This window comes from Cyprinus carpio, chromosome B22, assembly GCF_018340385.1.
Source record: "Cyprinus carpio isolate SPL01 chromosome B22, ASM1834038v1, whole genome shotgun sequence".
NCBI classification, from domain to species: Eukaryota; Metazoa; Chordata; class Actinopteri; order Cypriniformes; family Cyprinidae; genus Cyprinus; species Cyprinus carpio.
The window spans coordinates 6883837-6906522 of NC_056618.1; the positions used below are offsets into that span (position 1 = coordinate 6883837).

At 37.4% G+C, this 22686-nt stretch overlaps 1 protein-coding gene across 1 annotated transcript; it reads right to left on the reverse strand.

The window, feature by feature from the left end:
• Positions 1-1251: 1251 nt before the first annotated feature.
• On the reverse strand, positions 1252-15908 carry LOC109096672 (oocyte zinc finger protein XlCOF6-like). Its single transcript, XM_042749207.1, has 2 exons — positions 15652-15908; positions 1252-3684 (listed from the first exon to the last, which is right to left on the reverse strand). The coding sequence occupies exon 2, from the start codon at positions 3337-3339 to the stop codon at positions 1621-1623; it is 1719 nt and encodes a 572-aa protein (XP_042605141.1). The 5' UTR covers positions 3340-3684; positions 15652-15908; the 3' UTR covers positions 1252-1620.
• Positions 15909-22686: the final 6778 nt, after the last annotated feature.

A 22686-nucleotide genomic window follows, 5' to 3' on the forward strand; every position in this document is an offset into this window, starting at 1 on the left:
AGGTTTTCAAACATTCACTGATGCTCCAGAAGGAAACAAGCTGCATTAAGAGCTGGGGGGTGAAAACTTTTGGAATTTGAAGATCCAGGTAAATTGTACTTAATTTGTGTTCCGGGAAACATACAAGTATCTTCTGTTGCTTTCGAAGTTCAGAAATAAACATCGTGTTCAACACATTTTCACAGATTCTGCAAGATTTGTACTAAATAAAAAATAACATGCATTTAAGATGATCTCTCTTATTTTGTTAAAATTATTCACATTTTAACAGATTCTGCAAGGGGTTTCCAAACTTTCGCATTCCAAAGCATAAGTCCAGACCTGAACCCTATTGAGCGTTAGGTGGACAAGCGCCATGTGTCTAACATCCAGCAGCTCCGTGATGTCATTATGGAGGAGTGGAAAAGGATCCCAGCAACAATCTGTGCAGCTCTGGTGAATTCCATGCCCAGGAGGATTAAGGCAGTGCTAGATAACAATGGTGCTCACACAAAATATTAACACTTTGGACACAGTTTTGACATATTCACTTAGGGTGTACTCACTTTTGTTGCCAGTTATTTTGTCAATACTAGCTGTATGTTGAGCTATTTCATGAGTTCCCACTTACATATAATTAGCTGAAGTATTATAATGCATATTTGGCGTGCTGTCCCGGGAAAGGGCTCCGAGCTCGGGAATGGCCCGAACCAAGAGTACCCCCCCCCCCCCACCCACCGTATATAAAAGTGTAAAATTAACTCTAAGTGGAGGAGATGGGGTGGAGGGGGGCTGCTGATGAACCGTCAATGGAGACAGGTAAGTCAGCTGTATTTATACCCTAGTGTTATCTTAAGTGTGCTCCACCTGTGCTAATTAAGTATCTGACGTGCTCCTCCCGAACCTTGATAATGAAACATCATTTTCAGAGGACAGTAAATCTAGGAAATCTGGGAAGCCATGGCCTAATGTTTAGAGAGTTGGACTGAGAAATAATACAATCACTTGCAAGAGTTTTCCAAGGGAACACTAATTTTATAGTGAGGACCCAAAAGTGCAAGCTTCATTGGGGGAAAGCAAAAATAGTTTTTCCTTCATTCTTCTTTTTTTTCTTTGTCCCCATCACGAAAAGCTGTTGGTAAAACTAGTTACCAATTTTGTCAATAAATGGTATTTCAATGGTAAACAAAATGAACACAAATAAGATATATCTTTCTTTGACTTACAACGTGTCCAATAAAACGTGAAGGAGAGAAACAAAGAAGAAACCAGTTAGTTTGATCGTTTATCTTACATTTGCACATAGTAAATGTGGAGCCAAGAACTTTCTGTACATGAAAAACAACATGTGACACTTAAATATCATACCTTTTGAAGGAACAAACTTTGAATTAAATTCAATCTCAACACTTGAAACTGATGGTCTTGATGCACATTTTAACCTGAAAATGTATCTGAACAAGAACTATACTTAATGGCACTACACTTAGTGATACCTACAGATACAACTGATCTCCAATGTGGATCATCTCTAATTTGGTTTCACATGTCCGCTTATCATTGTGTCAGTACTTAAAAGGCTTTTCTCCAGTGTGAATTCTCTGGAGACATTAAAATTTGTCCGCTGTAGCAAATGTTTTTTCACACTGCTTTCACACTGGTATGTGTCTTCTGGTGTACCTTTAAAGCGTGCAGCCATGTAAAATGTTTTCCACATGAAGAACACACGTGTGGCTTCTCTCCAGTGTGGATATTCATGTGCATCTTAAGGTTTCCTTTTAATGTAAAACTTTTCCCGCACTGATCACAAGTGTGCGGCTTCTCTCCAGTGTGGCTTTTCATGTGTATCTTAAGGTTTCCTTTTAATGTAAAACTTTTCCCACACTGAACACATGTGTGCGGCTTCACTCCAGTGTGGCTATTCATGTGTAACTTAAGGTTTCCTTTTACTGTGAAACTCTTCCCACACTGATCACATGTGTGCGGCTTTTCTCCACTGTGGATTTTTATGTGTTTCTTAAGAAAAAATTTTTGTGTGAAACTCTTCCCACACTGATCACATGTGTGCGGCCTCTCTCCAGTGTGGATTTTTATGTGTTCTTTAAGAGTTCCTTTTTGTGTGTATCTCTTCCCACACTGATCACATATGTGCGGCTTCTCTCCAGTGTGGCTATTCATGTGTAACTGAAGGTCTCCTTTGACTGTGAAACTCTTCCCACACTGATCACATGTGTGCGGCTTCTCTCCACTGTGGATTTTTATGTGTTTCTTAAGAGTTCCTTTGTGTGTGAATCTCTTTCCACACTGATCACATGTGTGTGGCTTCTCTCCAGTGTGGATTTTCATGTGTTCATTAAGGGTTCCTATTAGTGTGTATCTCTTCCCACACTGATCACATGTGTGCGGCTTCTCTCCAGTGTGGCTATTCATGTGTAACTGAAGCTTTTCTTTGACTGTGAAACTCTTCCCACACTGATCACATGTGTGCGGCCTCTCTCCAGTGTGGATTTTTATGTGTTTCTTAAGAGTTCCTTTGTGTGTGAATCTCTTTCCGCACTGATCACATGCGTGCGGCTTCTCTCCAGAGTGGATTTTCATGTGTTCATTAAGGTTTCCTATTAGTGTGAAACTCTTCCCGCACTGACCACACATGTGCAGCTTCACTCCGGTGTGGATCTTCTCATGTGTTTTCAGAGACTCTACCCGACTGAATCTACTGTCACACTGTGAACACTTGTAAGGTTTTTCTCCAGTGTGAATTCTTTGGTGCAGCTTCATTTGACCATCTGTAAAAAAGGACTTCCCACAATCAGAGCACGTATGACTCTTCACACTACTGTGTCGTTTTTGGTGTATTTTTAAAGTATACAGTCGTGAAAAACTCTTTCCGCACAAAGAACACACATGAGGCTTCTCCTGTGTATGAATGATCATGTGCTCCTTCAGGGATTGTGCCCAACTAAACTTTTTACCACACTGATCACAGTTAAAGGATCTTTGAGGACCTCCAATATGAGAACGCAGATGTTTATTAAGACTGACTGCATGTACAAAACTCTTCCCGCAGTGACCACATGTGTGAAGAGGCTCTCCAGTGTGGATTCTCAGGTGATCCTTAAGCGTTTCTTTTCGTGTGAAACTCTTCCCACACTGATCACATGTGTGTGGCTTCTCTCCAGTGTGGATTTTTATGTGTTTCTTAAGGGTTATTTTGTGTGTGAATCTCTTCCCGCACTGATCACATGTGTGTAGCTTCTCTACAGTATGGATTTTCATGTGTTCATTAAGGCTTCCTTTAAGTGCAAAACTTTTCTCACATTGATCACATGTGTGTGGCTTTTCTCCTGTGTGGATTAACATGTGATACTTAAGGATTCTTTTTTAGTGTGAAACTGCTTCCACACAGACCACATGTGTGTGGCTTCTCTCCTTTGTGGATGTTCATGTGTTTCATTAAAGTCCCTTTTAGTGTGAATCTCTTGCCGCACTGATCACATGCGTGTGGCCTCTCTCCAGTGTGGATTCTCAAGTGACCTTCAAGACTGCTTTTGTATGGGAATGATTTTCCACACTGAGGGCAAGTGAAGATTTTGTTGGCTCTTCTTTTCCTTACAAATTCTCTTTCCTTCTGTGAGCAACTTATGACATGATTATTTTCTTCCCCTTCATTCAGTTCTTTACCTTCCTTATTCTCTGCCATCAGGTCTGAAAGGAGAGTAAAGAAGTTGCATTTTAAGCAAATCACAATAAATGAATCAATGAATGATAAAAATGTAAAGGGAAAGACATTTGCTATACAAAACTATTAGTTATGTTTTCAATGTCACTTCCAGTGTTCTTCTGGGCCAATGGCTAGGTTTTTTTGGCCCGCCAAATACCTTGGTGTAAAGTGGGACAACTCGGGCTTGTGGTGTGGTTATTAGTGTGGAGTCTGGAGAGGGTAAGAGCCATTAATAATTTCATAAATGCCTAATATATGTAAGTCCTCAATCATTAGTAGGGTTGGGACAATAAATTGATGCATAGTAAATCGAGAAATGATTCTGCATCGTTTCTGAGATTTTCCAAAGGTATCGCAATCCTCTCTTGAATCAATTCTGATCTTAGTTTTTAACAGCAGATGGCACTGCTTTCTTTAAAAATAGCCATATTCTGCTTGCTTTCAGTTCCTTACACACACACCACTTGAACATAAAATCACAATTCATCAAGTTTGAAAAGGTTGATGCGAATTACAAAGATGTTCATAGTGGATTGTGCTTATGTTAATCTCGCATCATAAAAGCTGATGTGTAAGTACATTTAACTACTTACAGGTGCATCTCAAATTAGAATGTTGTAGAAAAGTTAATTTCAGTAATTCAACTCAAATTTTAAAACTCTTATTAAATTCAATGCACACATACTGAAGTAGTTTAAGTCTTTGGCTTTTTTAATTGTGATGTTTTTGGCACACATTTAACAAAAACCCATCAACAAATTTGAATACTTCATAAAAAAAAAAAAAAAAAAAAAAATTTTAGTGAATTTTTTACTTAAGTATTATTAATTTTGTTGACTTTTACTTCTTTTACTTTTAAAGAGAACATTGAAACATTTACTTAGATATATTTTCCAGGCTCTTTCATTACATTTGTAAAAGCAAAGTGCAAAAAAAAAAAAATAAATTAAAAAAAGGGAAACCCCGTTCACAAATTTTAATCTGTGTTTGTAGATACAAGTACATTTTGGCTTCAGTTAATATTGTGAATTGTGATTATGTGCAATATGCCATACATTTAAGTGTGAGTGACAAATCTCCAGCTTTTCTAAAGGGCTGTTTATTAATCCTTGTCACCAATGTCAATATCAAACTAATGCAAGAAAATAACAATAAAAAATAAAACAAAAATAAAACTCAAGCGCTCTGGAGATACATAAACAGTCAGTGATGAAATGAGAACAAGAGACTAATTACAAGCCATAGGACAAAAACTACAACAATAAATAATAAAAACATTGTGTGTAAATGAATTAGTCTTCACTGTGTAAGTTATATCCACCCATCCATATAAATATATACATACAATATATATATACAACATATACATATATACACACATATATATATATATATATATATACATATATATATATATATATACACATATACATACACACACACATATATATAAACACACATATATACATATAAATACGTATATATATATATATATATATATATATATATATATATATATATATATGCGCATAGTCATTAGCATTATTTATTTATTTTCTTTTTATTCTAGTTACAAAAGTGATTTAGTCAAGAGCAGTGAAAGATTTTCATGAATAACAGGACGAATATTGGACAGCTTCCCCTTTAAGACCGAAGTCCGGATCCAATATACTGTTACATATGCGCTCCCTCTCGCATCTGTTTATATTCCCGTAAGACCTAAATGACAGTGTTCATGAGGATACTTGCATTTGTACGCATATAAGTGTTTATACAATCGTTCAAAGCCAATAAAGCGGCAAAAATGCTCACAAGCTCTATTAGGAGCTAATGCCCCGGCTTAAGCACTCCTCTCACAAAGAAACAGAGACAGTGCGCACATATAGCTCTTTTGTTTTTGTTTCAATGGCCTAAAATCAGTTGCTTTAAACTGGCGTGCTTACAAGCATTGCGTTTTCGTGAACACGCGCACAGCAACGTGACGTGAGCGCGCGCATGCTGTTATTCACGCGTCTGCCTGCATCCCCATGTAATGCATGTAAGACTGCCATCATTCAAATAATGAAAACGTGTTGCCGTAAACAATGTATTTTGCGGCACCACGAAATAAACGATAGAGCACAATATGAATCGATATACTTTTAATTTTGTCCATCCGATTTATATCATCATATTGCCCAGTCCTACTTCAAACAGTCTCACCCCACTGCAAAATCATCAGATAAACACTCAGAAAAACACATCTACGGTCAACAGAGCCTTTTGGAAATCAGCAGTGTGTATGAACAACAGCTTTTGCTGGAGACTACGGAGAAGCTAAGAGGCCTATGTCTGCTGCTGAAGCCGAACCTGAGGCCGCGGTGTCGCCCACTGACGGTATTAGATTAGATTAGATTAGATTAGATTCAACTTTATTGTCAATGCACATGTAGGGTACAAGGCAACGAAATGCAGTTAGCATCTTACCAGAAGTGCAATAAGCAGGAAGTACAGAATATAGAATACACAAAACATGTACAATAAATATACAGATAAGTATTATGGACATAATTTACAGATTTTAAATACTATCAGCATGATATACAGATAGGTGTACTATGAACATACTATACAGATGAAATATGTAAAGTGTATGTACACTATAGGCAGAACTATGAACATCATTTACACTAGTGCAATGGATAGTAAAGTGCATAGAAAATATTTCAGTGTGCAAATGGATTACTCAGTGTTTCTGGATGAACAGACAGTAGTGCAAGTAATAACAAGTTTACTGTTTTTTGTTGTAAATAAATAAATAACTGGGCAGAGTTCAGCAAGGAGACAGCTTTAGGGAAAAAGCTTTTCCTGAATCTTGTTGTCCATGTATGTCAGAGGGCAGAGTTCAACAAGGAGACAGCTTTAGGGAAAAAGCTGTTCCTGAATCTTGTGGTCCTTGTCCGGAGGCTTCTGAAGCGCCTCCCGGAGGGCAGGAGGTTAAACAGTCTGTTGTCAGGGTGAGAAGAGTCCTTGAGAATACTGCAAGCTCGACGTAGACAGCGTTTCCTCTGGATATCCTCAAATGCAGGAAGTGGTGTCCCTGTGATGCGTTTTCACCACCCTCTGCAGTGCCTTGCGGTCAGCCACTGAGCAGTTTCCATACCAGACTGTGATGCAACTGGTCAGGATGCTCTCGATCGCACACCGGTAGAAGTTCACCAGGATGGCTAAAAACAGCTGGTTCTTCTTCAGTGTCCTGAGGAAGAAGCAGCGCTGGTGAGCCTTCTTGACCAGGCTGGAGGTGTTTTATAATCGAGGACAGGTCCTCTGAGATGGTGGTTCCCAGGAACTTGAAGCTGGAGACACGTTCAACAACCATCCTGTTAATGTGGATGGGGTCATGCGTGCTTCCTTTCTTCTTCCTGAAGTCCACAATGAGCTCCTTTGTCTTGCTGGTGTTAAGGAGCAGGTTATTGTCAGTGCACCATGTGGCCAGGTACTTTACCTCTTCCCTGTAGGCAGTCTCATCGTTGTCACTGATGAGGCCAATCACTGTGGTGTCATCTGTAAACTTAATGATGGAGTTGGATCCATGCACAGGCTTGCAGTCTTGGGTGTAAAGGGAGTAGAGGATTGGGCTCAGCACACAGCCCTGTGGTACGCCGGTGTTAAGTGTGATGGTGGTGGAGTGGGTGTGGCCTGACCTAACACGCTGAGGCCTGTTGGTCAGAAAGTCCATAATCCAGTTGCAGAGGGAGGTGTTAATATCCATTTCACCAAATTATGTGGTCAGCTTCAAAAGAAAAAAGGTGTTAAATGCTGAACTGAAGTCAACAAACAACATCCTAACATACGTGTTGTTATGGTCCAAGTGTGTGAGTGCAGAGTGCAGCACTGTGCATACTGCATCCTCTGTGCTCCTATTTCTACGGAACAACGTCATGCAACCCCATCATTTCACCAACGAAGAGAAGTTATTAGAAAACTAAGAAATAAGTCACTGGAACTAGCGCGATCACAAAACGAACATGATAACAGCTGCCTTTTGTTTGCATGCTTTGTTAAATATTCAAATTCAAAAGCATCAATGCTTTACTATAAGTGATATTGAGCATAATGAAGCAATTTATCAGGACTCAAAATTAATCACACAGAAATAATGTATTTCTATTTTATTTATTTTAAACGCTTACGAAAATAGCCTGCTTATTCAGTTGAGTCTGTTTCTGTTTATTTGTAGCCACAGTTGAAGATATCTGAAAGTCTGATTTCTCCAAGTGGTTGCATTTACCATGTTTATTATGGTAACGTTACTGTTTAGCGTGAATAGTCTTTTGCATCGCTTATAAATATTTCTGCCTTTTATGGTGAATATAATCCACATCGGATCGCGTTATTTCAAACACTCGCTGCTGACTGAAAGTGAGTTTTGAGCTCAGCTTATTTTTAAAAGTTTTTATTATGTTATAGCTGTTATCTTTCTGAAATGAACGGTTTGGCCCATCTCCAAATCCCCAGAAACTCCACCTTTGTTCATAACCACTCCTCTAGCCCCAGCTGGCCCGCTTTGGCCCAAGGTTTTCGTCGGTGCAAAAAAACCCTGGCCGTTGGCCCCGAGGAAGCCCCGACGAGGCACGATCAAGCCCCGGAAGTGACAGTGGAAACGTGACTGGCCCTGGCACGCACTAGCTCGCCCCCTTTAAGTCCGACAGTGGAAGCGCGGCTAATGTCCATGTGCTAACGCGAAGGATGCGCTTCGCAAGCTGTACAGCGCCATCAGCAAACAAAAACAAATAACCCAGACGGCTTTTTCATAAAAACCAGTGACTTCAACCACGCAACCTTAAAGAAATGATTTGCAGATCCTCAGTACCACTGACAAACATATAATCTTGTAAAATGTGTGGTAAGTACTGCTGCTCCATAGTATAAACAGAGTATGTGCGAGTGCGAATCTCGAAAGTGATAGTGAAACTAACTAAAAAAACGATTGTGAATTCAAAAAGGGCAGGGGGGGGTTATGGCATCGTCTATCAGCCTAACCAACATCATGATGTCTATCAGCCTTCGGCAATGGACAATGGCATCGTCTATCAGCCCAACCCTACGACACATCACTCCAGGATGCACTCAACCACTTTTATTCACGGGTTAATATGCAGAATGCAGATATCTTCAACACCTTGCTGAGCCAGGCAGTCATTTCCACATGTCTCAAATCCACAACCATCATACTGGTACCAAAGAAATCCCCTGTGTCCTGTTTAAATGACTACCATCCCATAGCACTGACTAGGGATGCACCGGTTGACCGACCATAAATCGGAACCGGACGGTTTTTGGTTTTTTTTTTCGACCCATTTTTCCGGAAGTGCACCCGTGTGCACGACTACATTGTAATCATTCCCTATCATATCATTTATGTGGAAGTATTTTGAAATCTGTGCGCAGCACGCGGGCAGCCGTTCAGCACTGTAAGTGCAGAGCTACATGTCTGAGGCACAGATAGCAGGAAGCGAACAGCCGTTGGTGTACTGGCGCACAAATAAGAGCCTTTCCTGCGCTCAGTGAAGTTCCGCGAGCATACTGTACCTGCACAAGCGTAGACAAGTGAAGGGATGATCAGCTCAACTTGTCGCGTGTTGGATGAGAAAAGGAACAGACTAAACTGTGACAAAACTGAAATTTTTTTTTTTTTTTTTTAGTAGAACTTGCATACACGTTTGAAAAGCCAGAAGTAAACGTCAGTTCTGTATAAGATTTTTATTTTTATTTTACCTTAAAATTACATCAACTTAATTTGTTTTAAAAATCACCTGCTTTAGCACACTGAAAAAAAGTGTTTCATTCATCCAATTAAAAAAATTTAGGGTAATGATTCACATCTATATTTTTTTTAACTTGAGCCAATAGTTATTTATTTTTCATTGGCTCCAGTAAAAAAATATAGATGTGAATCATTACCCTAATTTAAAAAAAAAATAATAATAATTATTGGACGAATGAAACACTTTGCATCTTTGTTTTATTCGCACCAACATTATTTGATTTGAACATTTTTTAATAATTTAGACCCAAGACCCACGACTGCACTGCAGATGTTTGCAGATGACACAACTGTGGTAGGTCTCATCAGCAACAGCAATGAAACACACTACAGACAGGAAGTGACAAAGCTTGCTGAATGGTGTGGCACTAACAACCTTTACCTCAATGTGGAGAAGACAAAGGAGGTTGTGATGGACTTCAGGGTGTGATGGACCTCTGTTAAACACCCCCCACTGACCATTGACAGTTCGACTCTGGAGAGAGTCAGCAGCACTAAATTCCTGGGGGTGCACATCACTTAGGATCTCACCTGAACCACCAACACCATGTCACTCTACAAGAAGGCACTACAGCGCCTACACTTTCTGAAAAGAGCAATTCTCCCTCCACCTATCCTGACCACTTTCTACAGAGGAACCATAGAGTAGAGCTGAAGATCTTTGCCCGAACCTGACGGGACCCGATGGGACCTGACTAGTTCGGTCGGGTTCGGGCTTAATTTATATCATTTTACACAGGCTCGGGCCGGGCTTGGGCTTTGTGCTCCATTTGTGAATGAGCAGTCATGTGATGTGTTTCAATTAGCGCAAGAAAGATGCGAAATTGATGCTGAGTAGGTGAAACGGAGGCTTGCCTCTGGCGATTACGTTTTGGTTGCATCAGCAACTAAAGCAAAGTTTGAGGTGTGGAAAGGTTTTGACTGTGTTTATAATGAGAATAATGAGCCAGTGGGTTATATTGCTGGAAGAACCATCGGTAAGCGCTGAAGCCATCTACAGTGGATTCAATAATTTTCCTCCACAAAAACATGTAGGCAGCCTAATCTTGGAGAGTAAAGGTTTTTCAAATTATAACTAAATATTAATTGATTCTTAAATGCATAATGTAGACAGAATATATAGGCTAATGTTGCCATTATTCTTTTGTTAAATTTCAGCTGCTAGTGGCGAAGCAAATCCGACGGAGACTTTATCTTAATTTCGTTATTGCCAAATAACCATCTTAATTTAGAATATATATTAATTTAATTTGTTAAGAAAGACTCGTTTTTATTGGTGCGTTGGCCTATTTATAGGCTGAATGAGCCTATGCCTAGGCCTATGTAGAGTGCTGAGATGTTACGATATTACAGAGGACTTATTTTATGTCTTTGTTACAACTTCCAAATGGCCTATAGCTACGTTAGTGATGAATAAATTATGTTAAAACATGTATAAATAACTGATTCTGGACAAAAAACGCAAAAGGCAAAATAGCTGTGTGCGCGTGCGCACATTTGAATAATGTTGGGCTGTAAACGGGTTCAGCTGTAAAAAGCTGTAAATCAAAATGTACTTGTCGGGCCTACATCACTGTCTGGTACGGGATTAAGGCCCGATTACAGCTCTACCATAGAGAGCATGCTGATCAGCTGCATCACTGTCTGGTACGGGAACTGTAGTACAGTAGACCGCAAGACCCTCCAGTGGACAATGAATACAGCTGCAAAGATCACTGGTGCCCCTCTCCCCTCCATCCTAGACATTTTCCATACACAATGTTCCAGCAAAGCCAACAATATCGTGAAGGACCCCGCCCATCCCTCCCACAGTCTCTTCCAGCTCCTACAATCAGGAAGACGTTACCGGAGCATCAGAACCCGCTCCGCCAGACTGCTCAACAGCTTTTTCCCCCAGGTTGTGAGAGCCCTGAACACAAATCATCCCACCCTCCTTTGAAACCCCACACAAACCCCCTACCTCCACAAACATGGACCATCACACCTCCCCACCCCCACACCTTTCCACATCACAGAAAAACAGTCAAACAATCCGTTTTAGATTAAACATATCCGTTTATATATATATATATATATATATATATATATATATATATAGAAATTCTCCTCTATGCGCACTAGACACTTTTCACACACACTGCTGTGTTTACATAATACCACAAAAGACTCAAATATGTGTTTACATGCTCATACACTACAAATCATCCTGCACTATTCCTCAGCCAGCTACTTGACTTAAAATGTTTCTCTTTGCACATGTACAGTATTACAGGAAGCATTCGTATAATATTTATTTTTCCTTTTCAGTCTATGTATAAGTAAACATTTATATATAGTATATTCATATTCAAATATGTAGGTTAGTTTGTGTATAGGTACAGTGTTTATGTGTAGCTTTTTATATAATTAGTTTATGCATAGGTTAACATTTATATATAGTATTTAAAGTCAAATCTGACATTAGGTTGGTTTTGTATAAGTATAGTATTATGTGAAGCATTCGTGTAGTCTGTATTTATTTAGATTATGTACAGTTAAAGATTTATATATAGTATATTTATAGTCAAAATCTGTCTGTGCCAACTTTTTTGGAATGTGTAAGTTAGTTTAGTCGTTTTATGGACATTCATTTACACAACAATACATTATAACAATGTTTTGGGGGCCTGGAAACACTGTGCCAACTTTTTTGGAATGTGTAGCTCTCATGAAATCCAAAATGAGCCAATATTTGGCATGACATTTCAAAATGTCTCACTTTCAACATTTGATATGTTATCCATATTCTATTGTGAATAAAATATAAGTTTATGAGATTTGTAAATTATTCCATTCCTTTTTTACTCACAATTTGTACAGTGTCCCAACTTTTTTTTGAATCGGGTTTGTAAAACTTATATTTAACAAACAAAAAAATTCTCCAAACTTTTTTTCTAAATTAACTTAATGAAAAAACTAAACAAAATATAATCAATTTCCTATTACATACAAACTAAACTATTTTAGTATAAGCTGTTTAGTAGGCTTGGGTGGTATCCAAATTTTGATACCGTCAAACCTCCTCCCTATTTTACCTCGGTATATGGTATTACGGTGAATAATTAAAAAAAATGACGTAAGGCTCAGACAGCGTCACCAAACTGTTGGCTTGTGCCTAAACCATTCAGAAACTGAATACTAAACACTAATACTGAAACAATAACAAAATAACATCCACAACAATATTAACAACATTAACAACTTTTATTATCAACAAATAGCAGTTTATAAAAAAGTGCAAATACAAGAGTCAAACAGAATTAAATTAACATAAACATCCAGAACAGTTTTCGCGCAGAGACGCGCACACAAATTAAATTAAATCACACCGCCCAAACAACTTTTAATAGCAAAGAGCAGCTTATAAAAAAGTGACCCATAACAGTCAACCAGAGTTGAATTAACATAAACATCCATATTATAAAAATTATTGCAAAGCAATAGGCCTAAATAAAAACTTCTTCTTTCCAACATTGTTTTTAACAAAAATGAAATAAAAATACCTCAATCAATTAAATAAATAAAAATAAACAGTGCGAATAGGAACGAATGGCAAGTGGCATCAAATCTAGTCAAGATGTTTTGCTAGAAAAACCAGCATGTTTACTTTGTCCGGCTTTAACAGGGCACGTTGTGGACCCACAACTTTACCTGCGGTGCTGAAAACCCGCTCCGATAGTGTGCTTGTGCCACAGACGCACAGGTACTTTCGTGCCACTTGTGACATCTGGGGAAAAACGCCCGGCTGTGTACTGGCGGTGGACCTAGATGTTGTTGGTCCTGCATCGGGAGGCGTTGAAACTGTTGCACTGAGTGAACTCGGGTCCATCCTCGCAGCAGTGAGTGGATGGTGGTTTTGTATATGCGACCTTAGGTTCAAGGTATTTCCATCTCTCGCGGTCACCTTTTTGTTGCACGTATTTACTGCCTCTCCCTTTGAAACCCGAAATACTGCCAAACTGCAGAAGTTGTGTTCTTTTTCGAGACCAGGTCACTCGGTGCGAAACGCCATCTTTCCACCTTTCTCTCTTTCTCCTCCACGCTGTCACATGATGACAACCACGCATACGCATTTTTAGGCATTAAATATATTATATTTAATATTTAATCCTTGTCCCCTATATGAGTGCATTGTTTTTTGTTTTTTTATGACGGTATGACGGTATTGAAACTGTTACCGTTGCTATTTTTAGATCCTGCAGTATACCATATTACCACCCAAGCCTACTGTTTAGGGACTGCTTAGCTGTTCAAATCAGACACTAGAGCATCCCTTAATTCAGACACAGTGGAAGATCTGATAAGACTCAGTGTAGAGGGGCCAAGTCTGGAAGATTTTGCTGCTAGAGAGAGTGTGGCCAGCTGGTTTAGGCCAAAGATCAAGAAGGCCTGACTACAGGAGTTGGCCATCCAAGGTGCATGTGACTGCAGCGGAGGATAGTCCATAAGACATTGAGCCATGAGATGTTCAGTTTGAAGCCCTTAAAACACTTAATTTATATCTTCTTTTTATTTCATTTATCTTGAGATGTTTTAAGTTTACATTTCAGCTCAGTGAAGTTCTTTAAGCACCAACACTTTTTTAGTAAGTTACCTTTCTTGTAGAATTGTGCTTCAAATAAAGAACTTTATGTTAAGCAGATTGTTAGTTAACCATTTAGGCTACAAGTCAATATTGCGATTAAAAAAGGTAGCTAAGTAAAACCACGGTGTTAAATGCAATGAGATCGAAAATTTGGGTGCACCTAACTTTTGTGCTGGTGCACCTAAGAAAAAAATGTTAGGCACACCAGTGCAACCAGCACAAGTTAGTAGTTAGTCTAGAGCCCTGCTGCCACGCTGTGTAGACAACAAAATAGGTTCTATTGTATTTTGTCCTAGCACAGCATCCAGTGTAGACGTGGTGTTGAGAGAAGAATATGTTCAGCCCCCTCCCACCAAAGCTTCAAATATTCAGTGTTGATTACTACTGAAGCTTCGAAACTCCAAAAATGGTATTCAGACCAGCCCTAGAAAATTGAAATCGGTGCATCTCTATAAATTATGCCAGAATTGTTTGTTTTGTTTAACTAATATATCATCATAGACTCCAGCAACTCACCACTCAGATCCAATCATCTGTGCCATTATTTTTTAAGGACCGTCTCTAAAGTTACATGCTCCATTGGTATACACTTTTCTAACTTCAATAGCATTTGAGGAGAATGACTCACAAAACCATCTATAAACTGTTCATGTAGGTGTCAATTATAATTCAGACCTTTTTCATTTTTTGATATTTATTAAAATAAACTATAAATCATATGTAAAAAAAAAAAAAAAAAAAAATCTACTTTTCACTACCAAATGGGCTTAGACTCGTATAATTTAAAGCTCAATATAATTTCAGGAGAATCACCTACAATCATAAAAACAACTGTAAACTGTTCATGTAGGTGTCACCTATAATGCACACCTTATATAGTATTAAAATAAATGGTAAATATTTCAACTTTTTCAGTACCAAATGGGCTCAAACTCAAAATATATAATAATTTAAAGCTCAATATAATTTGAGGAGAATCACTTACATTCACAAAACCAACTATAAATTGTTAGTCATTCTCCTAAATTGCTAATGAGCTTTAAATTATGGCATATTTTCCGCTTGAGCCCATTCGGAACTGAGAACAAGTAGCATATTTTACATATCATTTACAGTTTATTTTAATAAATATAAAAAAGTAAAAGGTGTGCATTATACTTGACACTTAGATGAACACATTTGTTTTTATGACTGTAAGTCATTCTCCTCAAATGCTACTGAAGTTAGAAAAGAGTACACCCGTTTAACTTCGACGGTCCCTATATTTGCGAATATTGAACTTCCAACGTTAAGCTAACTTTATGTCATTGTACGTTACTACTGATAATTACGTAGTTTTAATAACTTTAATTCAATCAATGTCCATAAGAAGATATTCTTTACAGAAGAAATTATTTCAAGTTTTATAACCTGTTTCACAGCATCTTTAATGAAAAAAATCTGAAGAAATTATTTCAAGTTTTATAACCTGTTTCACAGCATCTTTAATGAAAAAAAAAAAAAACAGAAATTAACACAAACCTCGTTCTTCAGTATCATCATGCTTCACTGTGACGTGTTCTGGATCACTCATCTTCTAGATGAGCTCACTGCAATCTTCAATAAACTCTGTCTTTACAGGTTTCTATTCTTCCTGTTGGTCTGAATGAACGTCTTCACTTGTAAATGATTCAATGCTTTGAAAACGTGGCAAATCTTCTGTTTTGAAAAATCGGTTCGGAGCGCAGCTCTTCTTTTTCTTCGTCTCGTGTTTTTGACAGTTTGGTGAAAAACAGCCGCCTTTCCGCCACCTATTGGTCTGGAGTGTGAAGCGCACACAGTGTAACCCTACAGAATGATTGAGTATAAGGGGATAAAAGAGAAAAAAGGGGGGAAGAATAAAGGAGAAAAAATAAGTGATTGTTTCTGCTGTAATAATATTGACACTGTAATTCCTCAAATGTGGTATAATTTAGATTTCACCCCAAAATAAAATGCTTCTCATCTTCATGTTGTTGCAAACCAGAATAAGTTTATTTCTTCTGCTGAACACAAAACTATGATATTGGTGAAGAATGTGGGAAACAAAACAGTTCTAGGATACCACTGACTTATGTTTTTTTTTTTATTTTTTGAATATTTGGAGAAAGACTCCTCAGTCATTATTTTCAGTAAAATCTTTTATGTACCATTAAAACTAGAATATAGTTTCCATTTGATTCCCATAACAGTGTGTTGGGTGATGCATAATGATTATCTACTGTATATGTAAATGTGTTAAAGTTTATGATTTTTTTTCTTAAGGGGCCTTCTTCCCCATTCTTACCCAGTAGCCTATAATGACAATACCGCCGTCGGGAGTTAAATATTGAAAACAGAATACGCCTGATGTTAACAAATAACCTAACTTAAACACAATAGCCTTCCGCAGTTACCTAAGATCACAGTTGGGTTCGGTCTTTTGGCTAAAACCGAATTGTAGCGGCTTGAATTAGTGTCGCTTCTCTGATCTTACTACAACTAATAGATCTACTGATAGAGTAGTCTGGATAGAATCAGTGGCAGAGAACATCTCCCATCAATCCGACGGGGTACTGTGTCTGTGGTACGTGATGTATTCACACCGCTCCATGGTGACCTTGCCGAGTTACCGGTTCATGTCAGTGGATTGGGGTGTGGTAGGGCAGTGGGTGGGGAATGTGGAGTGGCTAAGAGTTGGGGCAGCAGTGAATGAATATCTCTGTCTCATGGGGGGTTTGGTCCTTGAGCTACTTGGTCGGAGTGGGTGTTGCTGACCGGGCGCGGTGGGGGTGGTGTGGGAGTAAGGCCCAGGATCAGTTAAAATACGTGCAATGGCTGGTGTTGTATTAGTAATTGACAAATCGACATGGTGTGTGAATGACCAAAATATATGGGAGGTTGATACCAATGATAAGGGGCCATCTTCAGTTGGGGTTAGGCGGTGTGTGTGGCAATACAAGAATAAAATTGGATGCTGAAACATTACAAACTCGCTCGCAAGGTGGTAGGGCATCATGCTTCACGGGATGACGAGTTCCTGGTTCCCTCATATTTCTCACGGTGAGCTCACTGCAATCTTCAATAAAACTCTGTCGTTACAGGTTTTTCTATTCTTACTGTGGGGTTGAATGAACGTCTTCACTTGTAAATGATTCAATGCTTTGAAAACGTGGCAAATCTTCTGTGTTTTGAAAAAATCGGTACGGAGCGCAGATTCTTCTGTTATTCTTCGGCTCGTGGTTTTTGACAGTTTGGTGAAAAACAGCCGCCTTTCCGCCACCGATTGGTCTGGAGTGTGAAGCGCACACAGTTGTAAACTCTACAGAATGATTGAGTATAAGGGGATAAAAAGAGGAAAAAAGGGGGGAAGAATAAAGGAGAAAAAATAAGTGATTGTTTCTGCTGTAATATTGATAATTCCTCAGAAATAGATTTCACCCAAAAATTAAAATGCTTCTCATCTTCATGTTGTTGCAAACCAGAATAAGTTTATTTCTTCTGCTGAACACAAAATATGATAATTGTGAAGAATGTGGGGAAACAAAAACAGTTTTCTAGGATACCACTGACTCTCGTTTTTTTTTTTTTTTTTGTTTGTTGTTTTGTTGTTTTTTTTTTTTTTTTTTTTTTTTTTTTTTTTTTGGTTTTTCTTTGTACCATTAAAACTAAATTATAGTTCCAATTGATGCCCCATAACAGTGTGTTGGGTCGATGCATAATGTATGATCTACTCTATATGTAAATGTGTTAAAGTTTATGATTTTTTTTCTTAAGGGGCCTTCTTCCCCATTCTTACCATACTGATGGGACCTCCGGTGGGAAGGAAATATTGAAAATAGAATACTCCTGGGTTAAACATTAACCTTTAACATAAACAGACTGGAATAGAGGGTAAGACTATATTTGACAACGGGCCGTTGAATTATTAGAATATAATGCACACCCGAGGTGGTGATGCAGCCATGACACTAATCAAAGTACACATACTGTACATCTATATATTTAAGAAATATAAGAATCAAAGAATAAATACTATTTTAAATATGATGTATTATAGTAAAATATGCATAAAGAAAATGATAATAAAAGTATTCATAACAATTGCATTTTAGTTGTTTTATTGAGTACTTCCCTAAATAAAAAATCAATAAACAAAATAATCAAACAAAAAACCCAATTAAAAACACTATTCTTAAAAACAAACTCCAAAAACAAACACCAACAACCTTACAAACAAACCCTCAATCTCTCTCTCTCTCTTCTCTCTCTCTCTATCTCTCTCTCTTATCTATATACATATAGATATATATATATATATATATATATATACATACTACATACATACATACATATATATATATATTATATATATACTATATATATATATATATATATATATATATATATAGCCAGGTATTGCACATCTTTCAGACCTTTTATGGACCACTGTGACACTGTTATTTTTTTTGGCAGTCTATGGACAATCTCAAGCCTCCAGGTTTTCATCCAAAATATCTTAAATTGTGTTTAGAAGTCGAACTGAGGTTTTACGGGTTTGGGACGACATGTGGGTAAGTGATACATGACAAAATTTTCATTTTGGGGTGGAGTAACCATTTAATGCCTTTAAAACTGCTTTAATGTTTAAATTGGCAAGGCTTAAAAATATGAAAATGATCAACTTTCGTGATGACACACAGCAGTGACCCAATCAGACAGTCCATCAACTGTACCAAGAATCTTTCATGCTGACCCTGGGCAGTTGATTTAAATTGCCAGGGGCCCCAACAGCCATGGGCCCCTAGAATTGTAACCACCTTCCTCACCACTAGCAACAGTCCTGGAAACAGCTAAAGACAGACAGCAGTGTTGGGAAAAGTTATTTTCAAAAGTATTGCATTACAATATTATGTTACACCCCTAAAAAATTTACTAGTTACTTAATTGTGTTACTTATATTTTTTTTTTTTCAGGAAATTATGTCTTACTTTACTTTCGCGTTACTTTTTCTCATCCGGGCTGGACTTGCTTGTTTTTAATATAAATAGTTCTATTTTTTGGCAAATGTAAAAGCTCTTTCACATCAAAAAGTGAATAAGCCTCAGGCCTAAATTACTTAAAATTAAATCATCAGCTTGAAGTTTGAATTTAGTTGAAATTGGGGTCAAGGTGATTTTTTTTTTTTTAATTTTTTTGTGTGTGTGTGTGTGTGTGTGTGAATATTGAAATACTGGTATCGTAACACTAGTTTCCCAAATTTTCCTTATGTTCCCTTTCATTCCCTTTCACTAGGCGCTAGTATGTACCTTTTAAAATATCAACCCTTTAGTTAGGTGTACCTTTTGTAACTGCCCCAGTAATAGCTTTTGCACCTTTTTTTTTCTAAGAGTGTAGCCCGTGTGGAAACTTTTAAACTAAGTCTGAAATGTGTTGCACTATTTGAGGGCACAGCCAATTGCGGTGTCCAAAACCATAATAGTCTATACGTTATCAAGTGCATTCATTCAATCCCATAATCTATTGCAATAACAAGTGTACAATGTACACTCAACGGGTAGAAAACACACAGTGAAGGTATTGAGGCGGTGGCGAATGAATTCCTGTGTCTCGCTGTCAGGATGCACACTAAGGATAATCACCTCTTCTGCTAAATGAGGTAGGTTTAAACTTTTTATTTTCTTGTTTTTGTTTCATCAGAAATACACTCACGCTCACACGATAAGGTGCAAAAAATAAGTTAATTCGGTACTGGCAAGCTGTGAACGCAGCTATCCGACAGATGCATATGTAGCTAAATAATATTGGATCAATGTTGGTAATTCAATGCTTTTCAGTGTTGAAAAGACAAATATTGAATCAATGTTGATTTTTGTTCATCATTTCCTGGCGGAACTCAGACTATGTCGTTCAACTCATTCAACACTTAAAGTCAGCATGAAATCAAACCTGACTGTATTTACTTTATTAATGCCCATTGCATGCTAGTCTTGTTGTGAACAATTAATCTGTGCAAGTTAATCCGCTGAAGAAAAAAAAAAAAAAAAAAAAAAAAAAAATTCTTGGTATATTCTTTAATCAAAATCTGAACATTTACTTGGAAGGTCAGTTTGACGGCTTGGGCAGAACATCCTTAAACTCATCAGACAATAAATTCTGTTAATTTTGTGAACTCATCACCACTAGCAGCACCAATAAATAAATAAATAAATAAAACTGTAATTAGTAATTAATGTATTCATTACCTGTTTTTGCCTACCTAGAGGAGCACATTCAGCCAGAGAGTGATATTGACTAAATGCTCCAATGAATAGCCACAGAGTCCTTATAATTATTGTGGACATCCAGTTATATCATTAACTTAAACATTTACATTTATTTTTAAGTTAAAATACTTTTAAATTATAATCAAACCTTTAAAATATAATTATTATTTATATAATTTATTATTTACATATTCATTATAATTATTCGTTTTTAAATCCTCATTTGTAAGTCGCTTTGGATAAAAGCATCTGCTAAATCAGTGGTTCTCAACCTCGTTCCTGGAGGCCCCCCAACACTGCACATTTTGCATCTGTCTGACACACCCATTTCAGGTCTTGGAGTATATACTCATGAGCTGATGATCTGAATCAGGTGTGTTTGATTATGGAGACATGGAAAACCTGCAGTGTTGGGGGGCCTCCAAGAACGTGGTTGGGAACGACTGTGCTAAATGACTAAATCTAAATGTAAATGTAAATCAATTTACATACATTTAACTAATTACCATAAGAATACAGGTTAATAGAGAGAATTCAGATAGCTTTTTTCATGTGCCACAATCCAGTCCATTAGGTGGCAGTAATGCAGCTTAAAGCTGGCTACCAACCGCCAATCAAACCAAAGACCTGCATAACAGATTTCAAATGCGAAACGGACGGAGACATGGTTAACGGTCAACGACAAAGTGGTATTTTACAGGTAAATAATAAAAGATTACTAATGTTTCATTGAGATGTTTGTGGTGTCTATGCATCTCTGTGTGTTGTTCTCACAGATGGCCCCGCCCTAACTGAACGCGCCAGTACGTGCCCCGTGGTTGGTCGAGCCTGGAACTGCGCATCTTTTAAAAATGCAGCAGGGCTGACCTGGATGTGCGATTTTGTTGATGGTGTTGCTGGCTGAAATTGTGATTGTTGTTAAGAAAAGAAAGATAAACTCACTGTATAGTGACTTTTTGTGTAAATATTGTGAACTTTCAAGCCTAAGCTGGTTGGATGGTCTTAGCTGGTTTAAGCTGGAAGTAGCTGGTCTTTTCAGTAGGGCGGTAGCTCAGCTGGCATGGAATTAGGCTTAGGATGTGGAATCCTTGGGTACGAATCCCATGAAAAACGAGACCCACAATGAAAGATGAGACATCAAAACAAGCTAAAATGGCATGCTTGTGATTTGGTTTTTATGTCACATTCACTTTTGTTCATACTATTGGGTAGGTTAGGGACTAGTGCATGCTACATTATTTTAAAACAGGTTATAACGCCTCTCAATGAACAAGTCAGAACGGCGTTGAGACGAACAAAACCAATGTCACATAAAACATACCATATATACATTCATCTGTTCCAGGGGAAAAAAAAACAAAACAAAACAAACAAACACTCTTTTAGCACCACTCAGTGGACATTCACTTCGAATATGTCACGAAACATACATGGCGGTACGAATTTTGTGTCTTGTGAAAAAGTTACCACACGTACGTTTTTGTCATGAGACCAGGTTGGTAATTACACAGAAAATGAAAAGATACTTGATATTTGAAAAGATGTTTGAAAAGATATTTGACCACTGGATTTATAAAAGTTATTTCAATTTTAAGACGTGTTTTGTCAACATTTCAACATTGCATCAACTACTGGATCAAAATTTATTTAAATTATGGGTTACTTAACCATGTTTTAATGTCTTTGGAAGGCTACTGTCACATTAAAATGCACAAATTCATAAAAAAAGAGAGAAAATTTATGCATTGATGTATCATATAGCAAGCTATGGTAATCACAATTCCCCCAAAATAGTTACTACAGTTATTATTTCTATTATAATCAATTCATCTTTCCCGGATAAGCTCTACCAGCCACATCAATAAAGGGAAAAAAAGCTTTTAAAAATCAGTTCTTTTAGTTTATATCATAGAGTTGTTTAAACATTTCATGATTTTATCAAATAATTATTGCACTGGTTGTCACATGACCAAACACAAATCTTTCATCTCCATTGTTCATTTATATGTGTTTAAATTTGGATAAGTTAAAGAAAACTAACATATATAGAATTACAAATGTATATATAAAATCTCTCTTTTCTGAAAATATTTACAAAAATAGGCAACATGATGAGATGACACTTCTAAATCCTATAAGAAACATTTGAAGATTGTAATAAAAATTAATAAAAAACACACATATTCCAAAAAACATTAAAAACTTACTCAAAAGCAAGTAATACTTATGGAATATATAACAATACAAAAACACATATTTTTGGCATTTGTTGCTGGTTTTCTCCATATATATT